The sequence below is a fragment of the Stigmatopora nigra genome, chromosome 11, assembly GCF_051989575.1.
Source record: "Stigmatopora nigra isolate UIUO_SnigA chromosome 11, RoL_Snig_1.1, whole genome shotgun sequence".
Taxonomy (NCBI): domain Eukaryota; kingdom Metazoa; phylum Chordata; class Actinopteri; order Syngnathiformes; family Syngnathidae; genus Stigmatopora; species Stigmatopora nigra.
The window spans coordinates 10,947,976-10,961,809 of NC_135518.1; the positions used below are offsets into that span (position 1 = coordinate 10,947,976).

A 13,834-nucleotide genomic window follows, 5' to 3' on the forward strand; every position below is an offset into this window, starting at 1 on the left:
CACTTTTTTTTAGAGGAATGTATTGGACCTTTTTTGCACCTTTTAAGAGCAATTGACTTACCTCAAATCAGACATTGCAGATTAGATTTATATTGATAATACAAGTCATATTTCTATATGGAGTTATCATTTTGGCCCCTAGAGGGCCATAGTTTGCCACTTGTAAAATGGCATGCATTCAAAACTAGCAATAAAATTTATAATTGTTATTAACATTAATATTTTTCTAAATAGTTCTGGATTGAAAATGTGTCTTACAAGTTTAACTGTATTTAAGTCAGTCTTCATTTGAATGACAGTTGATGTGTAGATGTTTTGTAGCTTGAGTCATTTATTTGTTGGGCCTTTGTTAAGGTGAGTTAGGCCTTATTGATGGAATAATATTTATAATAGGGGTGTGACAGTAGTATATCAAAATTGCGATATATCGTGATGGGGAATGTGGGTTCATTTGTTACTAAGATAATGAACAAATGGTCAGAATAAAGAACATTCTCAAGTGGGTAAATCGTGGATGATGTCAGAAGTGCAAAGTGTGACAGCATTATTACCCTGATATGTTCCCATAAGCGACCTTGAGACAGGTTAGACAGCTGCGGGAGACGTGTTTCCGCCGACCCGGGCGGTGAGCTCATCTTAAGCGGCTCGCTCTCCGCCACGAAGCTTCTGACGAGCGAGGGAGCGCTCGCCGGATTAAAAAATATTCCCTCTCATCCCCGCTGCTTTTGGCTTTAAAGAAGTGTCAGTCAGTGGCAGCCAGAATCCGCTTTCAAGTTTAGCATTCCTTTATTTGCTCTTAAAGTCATTAGCCTACGGGTAAAAGAGCAACTTTTTAAAACGCACTTTGATATTCAAGTCGGCACTCTGCGGCGGCCTCTGCCGATTCCCAGTCAAAATGAATTGCCGTCAATGAATGTCCATGTCCAATATATTCCGGAGGGCCATATTTACGTGGCACTATCAGTCATAGGCCCAACTAAAAGAGTGCAATTTATAGTCCAGAAAATATGGTAGTAGTTTGGCAGTGGCTGGAAGTATTTTAATTATGTACCCAAGAAAAAGCCTCATATATGTGCGAAAAGGGAAGGAAGGTCACAATCCAGCGAGTGTATTATCCATAAAGAGGCGTCTGCTGCTGTACACAAGGCAAACGACAGCTTTTACAGCGCCATTCATCTTTGCTCTGGTCGCGCCTGCTAAACAGACACCTCGTGGGATACTCGGCAGGCGAGCGTGTCGGCCGCAACCGAGCTCGTGATTCATCTCTTCTGTCTGCGGAGTCCATTGATCAGATACATGCTAAATGGCATCGATTTGTGCTTTGTTAGTAGGAGCAGAAGAGCCGCTTTTCTCCTCTTTTGTTTACTCTTACCAGAAGACGTGGAATGCAATTTGGCTTTAATTACAGTAAGCCGACCGTTGCTTGAATATTAATCATAAATGCCCATAGCCATATATACACCTTGTATCCCTTCCTCTGTGCCCGAGTGGGTTTTAATCGGGTAGTCTGGTTTCTTCCCGGCTGGTTGATCCCTCTAACTCTTGAAAAAGTACTATTTTTTTGTATTTTTTTTAGGCTTGGGGGAAAGCAGTTGGTCTGTGTACCTTCCAATGTGCTTATAAATTTAGTTTGGGAGTGTTGGAGTCCAAAGAACAGGCTCACACACACACACACTAATACACACACACAGCAGCTTGGCCCACCGGCTGAGTCGAGAATGGAGTGTGCTGGTCGGAGATAAGATTTTCTCTGATGTCCTGATTCCTATAATTCCTGTGCCAAATGGTTTCGTACTGGAGAGCACCTTGAAATGGGGTGTTTGGATTTGGATAATATTGGGGATGGCTGAAGGACAACACATTTTATTTTTCTCAGAAAAGGAAAAAACATTTTATTTACTTTCTCTGGCCAGGGTGCAACATTAACTCATGTTTTTCCTTGGCTGCCACACCTCCCACTTCAAATGAATTGGACATCTAGTGCTGTCAATGGCAAACCATCAGTTGAGGAGAGCATGCATAATTTAGGATTTTCAAAATACTATATGTCTTCATTTATTTATTTCTACAAAAAGTGGTATTGGTCCAGTATTGACATGCACTAATTGCACAGAGATGCAATAGCGCCATGGAGTCGCCATGTTGGCTCTTGCTGGCCTCAAGGAATTCTGGGAATTCCTCTCTGAGCCAACATGGAAGACTGTGGGGCTCAGTTTCATAAGCAGTGGTGCGGTGGGCGGAGCTTTGCCTTCAGTCTTGCTCTGTGGAGCCGAACGAAAGACGTTGATGAGGGGAAGAAAACACCAGCGAAATCGGAGAGGGGGAGCGAAGTCAAAACGCCACGCGAGGTGACAACACTCTTCTGGATCCACCGACAACTTCATTTTTTTTCCTTCTGGGGGGGACGGACGACCGATCGGGGTTGGCTGGCCGTCTGGCTGGCGTCCAAGAAGGTTGTCAGTCAACGGCTTCCCGGGATGTAAACGCACCTGGACGTAAATCAAAGTAAACGAGAAGAGCCGGCTAGGCTAGACGGCCAGTCACTAGGCTTGTTTTCGGGAGAAAAAAAACTGGCATAGGCGGGGCCGGACTAGCGATCTCCCACACCGGGATTACCGATCTCCCCCTACGTCGCTTCGTACCCGACGACGCAGCGGGGATCCTAAAAGGGGGGAGCCGGGCGTGATCGGGGGAGGTAACCGGGAATTATCCACCGTCGCCATCGGGCGCCGGTGCCGGCGACGCTCGTCGCTCTCCGGTCACCTGATCGTGGCCCTTTCCCCTCGCCCTTTGGAGCCCAAAGGCGGATTTGCACCTTCGGGACTATGGCGGACGACGACGTTCTCTTCGAAGATGTGTACGAGCTCTGCGAGGTGATCGGGAAGTAAGTGTTGTTTCGCTTTTCCAATCGGGGCGTCTAATCCATTCATGGGGTTCTTTTCCTACTCTCCTACTTGTCTTTTACGCTCTCCTACTTGTCTTTTTTTATTGCACCTTTTGAACTGGCTTGCAAGAGTACTACGCATTTGGGAGAAATCGCACGGAGAACAGTTTTTGATTCGCATTTCGTTCGGCCCGGTGCACAATGTGATCTCATCTCACTTTGGTAACTTTCTGCACCGACGAAAGAAGCAATACGCCCCCTTCACGACCCCCCAGCCTTAGTCATAGTATGCACATCTGGTGATGGTTATGGAGTGATGGGTCACTTGGAGTTAGGGGTGGGTGGGTACCTCCCCACTCGATACGATTGGTGGTACATAGGTCATGAAATCAATCCACGATAAATTAAAGCCACAAAATTGTATTTTCAAATGGGAAAATAAATTGTTTTCAAGGGGTTGAAACCCATCTTACTCACACTAGGAGAATATTCCAATGCAGATTTCTGTTTGAAAAAAAAAATATTTATTACTGATCACCATTCCTAAATCATTGCCTGCCATTGACAACAATAGACTGATTTTGACTTAAAAGACGACTGTTATATTCATTGCTTGGATGATAATCTTTATTTGGAGCCAACTGGGTAGCAAAAGACAAATTGAACTTTGAAAAAAAATGTTTTTGTGGTTTATGTTCAATATTATTTTGACTTTTAAAACCCATTCTTTCCTATTATTCATCTCCCAAAGGTAAGTAATTGCCCTCTGTTTGTCGGTCTAATAATCTCCAAATATGACTGGTGTTTTTCTCCCATTTTATGTTTGTATTATTGTTCCTACGCTATCAACTTCTCATATTTATTTGCCGATTCCAAGGCACCATGCAGCGAATCCGCAATAGTCAGGTCGCCAAGTGGCCAGTTATTGCTGCATTCATGTTTTTAATGGTAAGATGCTTCTAACCGCACCGCTGCAATATTCTTAAAACGGTGCACGCAATTAACTTTGCCGTGCTGCTAATACCGCCATGAGTAATAACCCAAACTGCTTATGAACGGCCACGTTTATTTTTCGACGGCCCTATTACTCCCTTTCACGTCCATCTAGCCCACCCTTTTCGTTTTGCAAAATAAGCTTCACTGACCACCAGAGGAACGAAAGACCGCCGGACGTGCCAATACGTCAGCGTCATCGGAACGACGCCCGTCTTGGACGAGGTAAGATGATGGTTGGTCGAAATCCGGGTGGATCCTCGTCTGGAGATGCTCGACGGGCCCATAAGACCCCCCCGGCGTGTGTTTAGGTCGGCCTGAAAAGGATGTCTTAAACGCGTGCCAGAAATTTGCTTACTCGAGGCCTTTTGCGTAGGACGCTTTGGACGTGTGCAGCGCCAAAGCTCGCACAGGCCAGCAGAAACAGTCCAATTCATGCCAGTTGTACAAACAGACATTCCCAGTTGGCTTGCTAATTTAAGTGAATTATAGCCTGTAATCTTCCAATACAAGTCAACCACTCTGTGTTTCCCTTCTCCGTTTTACTGTGTGTTATGAATGTCCCAATATTGACTTGGTGACATCCAATCTGATTTTTCTTAAGACAATTCCCAAGACATGTTCGTGCCCATTGTATTTTTAGATCAGTCAAAATAATAGCTAATATAACATTAGTTTGTATGTTCAATATCTTTGTGGAATTTATCGGCACTCTGCGCCAAATCAGGTGAGTTGCATGCAAAAATTCAAATGTATTCTCCAGTGTTTTTGTGGTTTAAGATTTGCACAAGATTGAGAAGTGATGATCCGGCTTCAATTAGAATGCAGTTGTCACAGTGTTGACGCCAGTGCCCGCAAATCCATTAGCTAATTACAAGGCCAAGCAACATCTGTCTCCATGTGCCGCTAATAGAGGCAAGATAGCCATCTGAATGGACACGCTGAAGATTGAACACTTTTCGCTGGCCTGTAATGTACTGTATTGCTTCAGGGATGATTTATTCCAATAGGAGGGCCAGGCATTTCCCTTCATTTGCATTCTTCTTGGCATGGCAGTAAACTTTACCGTCTTTAAATTCAATGGGTTTTCATTCAGATTGACATTGCAAGAGTATTCTTATGTCATTTAATGTGGAAGTCAATATATAGTGATATATTTTTTCATATACTTGCAAAATAGAGTGACATATACCTGTCAATTTATACCCTTTTCCTGTATTTTATACTTATTTAGATCATTTCAAATTGCGAACACCATAAAACAACTTTTTTAAAAAAATAAATATAGCTTGTCAGCAAGCAATGTACCCTGACAGCCAAACTATTCGCAGAATCTTGATTTTAGTGCATACTGATTGGGTACCCCGTCCACTTTTTAGAGAAAAATTGAGACTTATAAATGCACCCAATGTGAGCAAATATGTGCTGCATTGTATTCGTGCATTTTTATTTTTATCGCTTAGTGAGCAAAATTGCAATAATTAATAATGGGAAGCAATTGGCCAAAGTTGACAGGTATGCATATAACTCGACTGGATTACAAAACTACGCCAGGCTAGATGCGAGGACTAATGACGAAGCGCATGATTTGACCATTTTTGTGGTAAGCTAGCGGCAATGTATTAAAATGTATGGGAATGGCTTCATAATCACATCGTCATCACCCTTAGAAAAATCTTGGGCTAGTGCGCCTTGACTGAATGGGGTCCCCGGTCTCCTGGGGGGGAAGCTGGTGTGCCTGGTTGTTGCCTCCGGGGAGCGTCTGCGGCTAGTAGTACATCATCTAAGCTACTCCGTCGGGGTGGGCAAAGAAAAAAAAGTGCTGAAAGGCTGGTTCCGGCACGCGCAATTACACACATGATATAGCGGCGAGATCTCACACTTGGCCACTTCAAATATTTATGCATTCGCATGAAGCCGGAACAAACACCCCTACCAGACCTTTGCTCTTCTCAGCGGGTAAAAACAAGGAAAACAAACATGTGTACAAACCTCTTCATGCTGTGTTACAATTCCTAAGTTAGACAGACCATGTGTTGCCTGGTAAGCGATACGATTGGTGTCACGAGGAATCCCGATATGACACTTTGATACGATGATTGCCATTTTTGTACATTGCTTTGGAAAAGGCGAATCAAAATAGACAGAAAAGTGCATTTCTGAAACCTCACTTGGCACTAAAGTTACAAATTTTGTGTTTGGACAGCAAATGGCTTTATTTGTATAATTTTTTTTCAGTTTTTAGCAAAGCAATTTTCATCCAAACCTGTTTAAATGCAAAATTATAAATATGGTGGAGAACCAGATCACCAAATATTTATAAGTATGTTTTTTTCAGAATCTTATTTTATGCTGCACAACTTAACAAAAAAAAATCTATAAGAACCCTCATCTATATGACTTTTAATGTTGGATCACTTGGTTCAAATTCGGCAAAAAATATGTTTTTCCAGCATTGGTAGATCCGCAAAATTTGGCGACTCGGACCGCACTCGCGAGCAAAAAACTGGCGATTGGGACATCCATAATGGCGGACGCGCTCAGATGGAATCACGGTGCAAAACGCTGATCATTGGCAGATATGTGATCACAAGGCCGATTGCGTTCCACTGACCACTGCGGTACTCGACCGATGATGTCATGCTGCGGTGCCAAAGTTGAGCCGGGGTGCATCCGCTGCAAATTAATGAGGCCCCTCTCCCGGAGCGAGACTTCAATCAATCCCAACCTAGCCTGATATTGCCTCCAGTGTTATAAATTATACATGGCGGCGGCGGCGGAAGACGGGAAAGGAAACTGGGTAGCGTAACGGTGGGACGTGTCCAGTTTTACTAGCCTTATGTGCGTTAGGTGTGTGTGTGTGTGTGTTTTATCTCTGTGTTGGCGCCGGAGATTGTAAACAAGCGATGGGCCTTTCAAGATGACAAATTCACAATCTTTGGCCAGAAACTCTCCCGTGGGATATCATTAAATTTGATTTATTTATTTTTTGCTGGACTTTGCAGTTAAGATAAACATTTAGTGTTTTATTAACACTGGGGATGTCCCTGATATGGAAATTGGGCTTGATTATGTCACATAATCAAAACCTGAAAATAAACACTGGTATCAAAGTGGCGGCCTGGGGGCTAAATCTGGCCCTGTGCATCATTTTGCGTGGCCCGAGACAGTCAATCAGGAGGGCTGACTTCGTGTTTTAGGGTCAAATTAAAATGAAGATTATAGATGTTTATTATGATTCCTGATTTTTGCCCTTTAAAAAGTCAATAATTGCTTTAATTTTTGCAATAATCTTTTAAATCTTTTGTGATTTTGGTTCAAAATGCATTTTGTAAAAATCAAAAAATTAATTTTACGTTCTGGAACGAAATAATTTGGTAAGACAAGCCATGACTTGTGAAGGAAACTGACTGTCATCGTTGCCAAAGATTGGACAACATTGACGACATTCCAACCGATAATATGCAAAACGCTCTATTTGTAAGTAGCAGCACACTCACTCTGACTCCATTGTGTCACTCCCACTCGTGTCCTTGGACAGCATCTCTGCTTTTTTTGTTCTTCTCTCTCAGCCGTCATCGGCGTAACTGCCGTGTTGATTCGCTGACGTCTGGAAAGGCAATTTAAAAAAAAAAAAACATCTCTTGGCTGTGTATAACGCCAGCGTGAACTGGGATTGGCTCCAGCACACTGACGACCCAAGTGAGGATGGCGGTATGCAGGGAAGGTCTTAAAAGCCCCAAAATAAATGCAACATTTAAAAATCCTGCCAAAATAGCACTTTTTCTTTTGCACGATATTTGGATCCAGCACCCCCGCAAGCCTCTTACCCTTTTACCACTTCCGCCACAGTGCACGTGCACGCCATCTGTTAGACAGAATGTCAACACGGCGGTAACGCTAGCTCACTAAATGTAGCCGCGCGGCCTTCCGCTCGCCATTGTGTTCCCGGCCTTCTCGTCTTTCGTCCGCTCGCTATTGGCGCGGGTGGCGCCTCTGCGGGTTGTCGTCATAGGCAGCTGCACATTAGCAAACGTCTTTTCCGTGTGCAAACACTCGCTTGCAACCTGACACGTGCGCATGCACACATATGGTTGAAATGAATGATTTAGAAGCCGCCTTCCGTCTCACCCACGCAAACTAGTTGGCCGCCAAGATCTGCGTTTTGCTCTTATCTCAAAATATGGCGATACAACAATTATCGATAAATGTAATATTCAAGTGTAGTATTTCTGCAAAGAAAATACAACTTCATAATATTATTGCAACTTCCTTGACTTGTTACTTGCCATCGCCAATAGTAGATGAAGAAATCATTTAAACTGGGAGGACTGGTTTTCAATTGTAATGTTTGAGTGACATTTATATTTAACAATTGTTCATTCGTCTGCTGCCAGTCAAAACAAATTAGAATTTTTGTGCCATCGGTGGCAGGTAATTAGTAAACATAGACAGATTAATCTAGTGGAAAATTCCCTTTTGAATTTTATTAACCTGAGGTCTATTTTCAAAATTGATGCAAACTATTGGGATAGAAAATATGGCAATATATATCAATATACTGAGAAAACTACTCCATCATTTTAATATTCAATAAACGATATCTGTTCAAACAAAGTTAGAGCAATCTGATCCTAATGGCAACCATAAAACCACAACGCAGTGAAATATTAGTCACTTAACTCTTATTTTTTATTTTCTTGTCGTCGTCTGGGAGACATTTTTCTCCTCCAAAGTTAGCCGGCCGCCACGCAAATCGATACCGTTGTTTTGTCAGGCAAACTGGAGATTATGTGATTAGTGTTTATCATTGCTATTTGATCTGATGCATTATCCCTTCCAGAGGATTATAGCACTGTTACACAGACGGCTTGGGTTCTTTGCAACGGTGACAGACGCTCTGTGTGCACTGTTGATAAAATGTAAACGCAGTCTCAAGATCAACAGGATTTCAAGCCATTGCAAACCACAGACTTCTTGTCATTGAACTCTAAATCGTGCTTATTCTTGACCATTTTGACAAATGAGCTTCTTTCCACATTGAAATTATAGCCCCGTCAATGACTTTAATTTATTTAATGAGGGACAGCACATATTAATGTACCTATTTATATTCATCCTAATGAACATAAATATGCAAATATGTCAGATTGTAGCCAAGGGCTAATTTCCATCTTTAGACCGTTAAAGATAAACGATGACACATACTAGACACGCACGTAGCATAGTTTTAGTCAACGTTGTGATCACATTTTTTTCCTGCTTAAAGATGATTGGCCAAGAGGTTCAGCGACTTGAGTTCACATATTTTAATTGGTTTTGAGTTCCAGGTGAAGGCGCTTTGGTGGAATCCACTTTTTTTGAAGGGAACTATACACAGTCACCTATAGAGCCAGCACTTGTTAATATGTTGGATTTTTTTTGCAGTAGAAGAGAAGCTTTGTGTTTTATGCCATTTTTTTTCCAATTCCATTTTAGGCTAGGTCACGTTTGCAAAATTTTCAATAATTTTCTATTGATTATGAGACACCATTGTCCAAAAAATGGAACCATTTCATTCTGTATCTATTCTGTACAAATTGGCTACAAAACCCTCTTTCAGGCAGAACAGGGGGCCGAATCCGACCCCCTAGCGGCCCACTCCTGGCCCGCCTACCGCATCTTTGACTCCCCTGCCCTAGATATTTGTCTCCCTGAAGCTTAATTTTCACACTCTGCATAGAATTTGGGGGGAGTTTTACTTATTGGCTTTAAAAGCACAGAAAAATGGCCAAAAGCGAGAAGATAGATGAAGAAGTCTTTTTTTAGCTCCAGTGAGACGGTGACAAATAGTGAGGCCGCCCGGCGGTGTTAAACGTCATCGGCGCTCCTTGCCGAACGCCCGAATGAATGAATGCTCTCTTCTTCTTGCGCTGGCGTAACGGCCCGACACGGCGAGACGTCTCCTGCTTGCTTTCGCCGCTGCTCAATTGTTTTCTCATAAAATTAGCATTGAATATGGCCCACACAAGAAGCTGGAGTTAGGCCTACTTTATGTTGCATTTCCCAGCTGTAATATTAAAGATACCCACTTTAAATGGGCTAATGAACGTTTTATAAATAGCCAATTGGATAAATAGTTGTTTTTTGGGGTTTTTCACTTTTTTTTGAGGCGTCCAATCGCTGACGGATTCCGATCCTTTCTTTTAAGCAACAACAATGGAAGGATTATAAGTCAGACCTCGTGTCCTTAGATTTTTCTGAAAGCCGCCTTGGGAGAAAAAAAAATGTTTGGACAGCCCTGCTCTAATATGTCTGTCTGTGTTTGTGCGTTTGGAGAATTGCATGCATGCGAGCGTTTGTGTGTGTCTACTGTTTGTGTTTATGTGGGCTAATCTTAGCTTTAGCGATGACCCCGGCCAACCACCAGGATTAAGATACAAAAGCGCACGACAACCTGAGATGTCCGGGAGGGACGGGAGAAAGTCACATGACCCATCCTAATTAAGACTTCCAGAATGTAATAATAGTTGTATTTCATAGTTTACAGGACTTTTTTCTATAGATGAACTAAAAGTATTTTCTAATTACCAGACACTCTTTCAATTAATTTCTAATGGCCCCATTCATTTCCAAGCATTTAAAAAAAGTGAGCTGAAGCCCCCCCAAATCCATAGAAAGTGACCCAAAAATGCCCTAAGATCTATGCAATAATAACAATAAATGTTGAAAATCAGAAAATTGCAAAAGTTCTAAAAGAAAAAACAATATGCAAAAAAACTAGGCTAAAATTTGAGACAAAATTGCCCCAAAATACATTTAGTTTTGGTCTTTACAGACCACTCATTGACCGCAATTGATAATGTTAATGATTAAACAAGTATGTCGCCAGAAAATGCCGTAAAAAGATTGCTATATGTGCAAAAAAGTGACAGAAAGCAAAGCATTTTTGGGGAAGTTGTGTCTTCTCGTTATTAGCAGTAGTACTGCAGTTCCGCCGCAGTGAATAAAACCATTACATTCTGACACTTGACGTGCAAACATTGCAAATCGTCAAATGACAATTCATAGAGCGAAACAAAAGGCCGATAATCTTTTGTTTTGCACGAGCGCTGTTGAGGAGACAAAAGCAAAGGCGTGACAGATGGCGACTTCCCTCTCACCAAATCCACCTTTTTTTAAAGGCGTTTTAACAAAGAGATGGTGGAAAAACTGCAAGGATGACACCCATTTTTCTCTCACTTTTTATGACTTTAGAAAAAAAGTAGACCACTATTCTGTCACCTCAAAGTAGAAACAATTCAATGTGGCTTCTGTACTTGACGTCTCTCTCGATTATTTTGTATTGCCGTAAACAGACAGTCTTTACAGTATTTTAAAAATTGAATTAAAATTTAAAATGTAGTTAGGAGTTGTTTTTGTTCAATGACATATTGGCTTCAAAATTTGACTTTAGATATGATAATTTTGTCCCTTTTTAAAAAATCAGCATCTGCCTTTGGTAATCCCATATCAGGTGGCTTCTAGAAATAACTCGGACAAATGGAGAAGGAAGCACGAAATAAATGACCTCGTTCTGCCGTCTGGCCGTCGTCGCTTGTCGGCCAGCCACGGATTACATTAGAAGTCCCTCACAGGCGAGCGCAGCCTTAAAGAGAGTGGTCTCGTCGTTAGCGCCTTGAACTGACTGAGACCTCGTAACGCCCCATTGGCTTCTCGGATGGACGTGGCGGAGGTGAAAAGGTCGCCTCTTTCATTTGGCTTCAAGGCTCGCCACGTGACTTTGAAATACACCTGTGAAGTGGCCATTTGATTTGAAATGAATTGAATGCTTTTATTGTTATTTTAAAGGTATAAAGAGATTCAAATCTTTCACCACATAGTGCACAAATATATGCGACAGATGCAAGAACAAGCCCAAAAATTTGGGCTAATCAGATTGGCATTAAATTAGGTTTAAATACTCCAATTTTTATTGACTTTTCTGATTTGTTCTGCAAAGTCTGTTTCGAAAATGTTTGTATAAATTTGTAGTGTATGACTCTACGTAAATAATCAATTTACTCAACAAAAAAAAGCCAATTCCGATACTTATGGAAAAAGAATGGTCGATTTCTGATCACATGAACAGATCTGGGACATCACCATAATTACAATCTGGATTTATTTTGCTAGTATAGGAAGCATTGGATTTAGTTGCATAAGAAAGCAGCTGCTGAGCATTGAATTCTGGTCAGCGGCCAGACAATTGACTCCTTACGGCGGGCGGAATAGATTGGCTGCTCAAACACTCTCCCTGACGTGCGGATCAATGCCAACCCAACCTGTGCAGGAAACCCACATACGCTAGTGGAAGTGGAGAAATGGACTCGGGAGTAAATTATAGGAATTAGATGAATAATGTAGGGCCAGATGCATTTTGCACTTTAAAAATAGCATGTTTGGTGCAACGGTAAACATTACAGGAGAAATCCAATGGCTATTTTTGGAACGTTAATGAAAAATATGTCTATGTTATACGTTGCTTGCAAAGCTCTCGACATAATGAATGAAGTGGTACGATCTGGGAAGAAAATAGTGCTGATTACAAGCATAGCATTCTTCACTTTGTCTAATTTGTTGGCTCTGGGCTTCTCCCATTTCCAGTCCAGTGCCGCATTACGGCCCAAGAAGAGGGAAATCGTTAAAAAGCATGCCAGTAATAAAGAGGCCGAGAGGGCTGCAAAGCTGTCATCGCCGCTCAAATCAGCGTGATTCAGAAGAAGGGCAAATCAAATAAAATGGATCGTATCTGCTTGGCCCTGCGAACAACGTTCTGCGCCAATGGGCAAAAGGCGTACAGTACTACTAACTGGGAAGGAAAATCACCATCTCAAGTTTCATTTATGTATGTATGTGAGTGAGATTTTTTTTGGTGGAATTCGCAGGGGTTTAACATTGATTTTCAGACATTTATGGTCATTTCACCGATAGATTTCAAGTCTATTTTAGGCCTCTTCTTGTTTGGTAATTTTTTTTTCCCATTGGAAATGAACTGAAGGATGTTTTTGTCATTATGAGGGCAAAAAAAAAAAGTTTTTCCAATTTTTGCTAGATGCATAAAGAAGCCTCCAGGCTTCACCTTCCTTGCATGTGTGGCATAGCCCAGTCCTTATTGCTGACTTCATTTTGCAGCGACACACACACACACACACACCGACCGCAAAGCTTTCAGGTTCACGTGAGTCAGATGGGTGATAGAATTTTTTTTATATTTTTTTTGCTGTCTCCTCACATTTCACACGCACACACACACACACACACTTAAATGGCGAATAGTCTTACGTAACACTGCTCCCAAACTTCCGCTGCAAGCGCCAGCGATGTGTGCGTTTGTGTGTATTTATGTGTGTGTGAGAGAGAGAGTGATTCACTGTGCTACGAGGATCATTTCACTCATCAGTAATCACTGGCCGAGGAGACGTCCCGCACTTTTAATTCTCAACACTGCCCGTAAAAAGAGGACAAGGAGACGTAAAAGGACGTAACGAGAACGAGTGGGAGGGGACAGTCAAAACGTTTGGATACTGCCGACACGCAAAGTAAATACAACCTCCCGTGTCTGGCTTTATTAGATTGGTGGAAAGCCAATGTAAAATCTGTAGCGAAGTGGCTCGGGCATGTGTTTAGGACACTTTTTGGACTCTTCCCCGGTTAGGTGTTCCGGGCAGGTCCTGTTGGGAGGAGATGCTGGGGTGGGGCTATGTTTAGGGAAGGTTTTGGGGTCCTCCCAGAAGAATTGGGTGAAGTGGCTTGGGGAGGGTGGTCTAATTTCTCTAATTTTTTTCAATACTTTTTGCCTTTTTCATTGGGAAAGATTCCACTCTTTGGCTAAATCCAACAAATGCATTTGTTCCGTACTATCCGACATGAGCAAATTTATCGGGATGGCAAAATAATAGCGTTTAAAAGTCTGGCTTTAATTAGCGTGTGTTGGCT

The 13,834-nt window shown here is 42.1% G+C and overlaps 1 protein-coding gene across 18 annotated transcripts in view; it reads left to right on the forward strand.

Annotated features, from left to right (window-relative positions):
* The first annotated feature begins 2,232 nt into the window (after positions 1-2,232).
* The window catches only part of caska (calcium/calmodulin-dependent serine protein kinase a), a 31,692-nt gene continuing 20,090 nt past the window's right edge, over positions 2,233-13,834 (forward strand). For 7 of the 18 annotated variants that reach the window (XM_077727755.1, XM_077727751.1, XM_077727757.1 and 4 more), the window contains exon 1: positions 2,235-2,884. In XM_077727755.1, coding sequence (XP_077583881.1) covers positions 2,826-2,884 — 59 coding nt within the window. In that variant the 5' untranslated portion in view covers positions 2,235-2,825. Of the gene's footprint in view, positions 2,885-13,834 lie in introns of all 18 variants that reach the window. The other 11 variants (XM_077727749.1, XM_077727750.1, XM_077727761.1 and 8 more) reach the window with 4 other exon arrangements.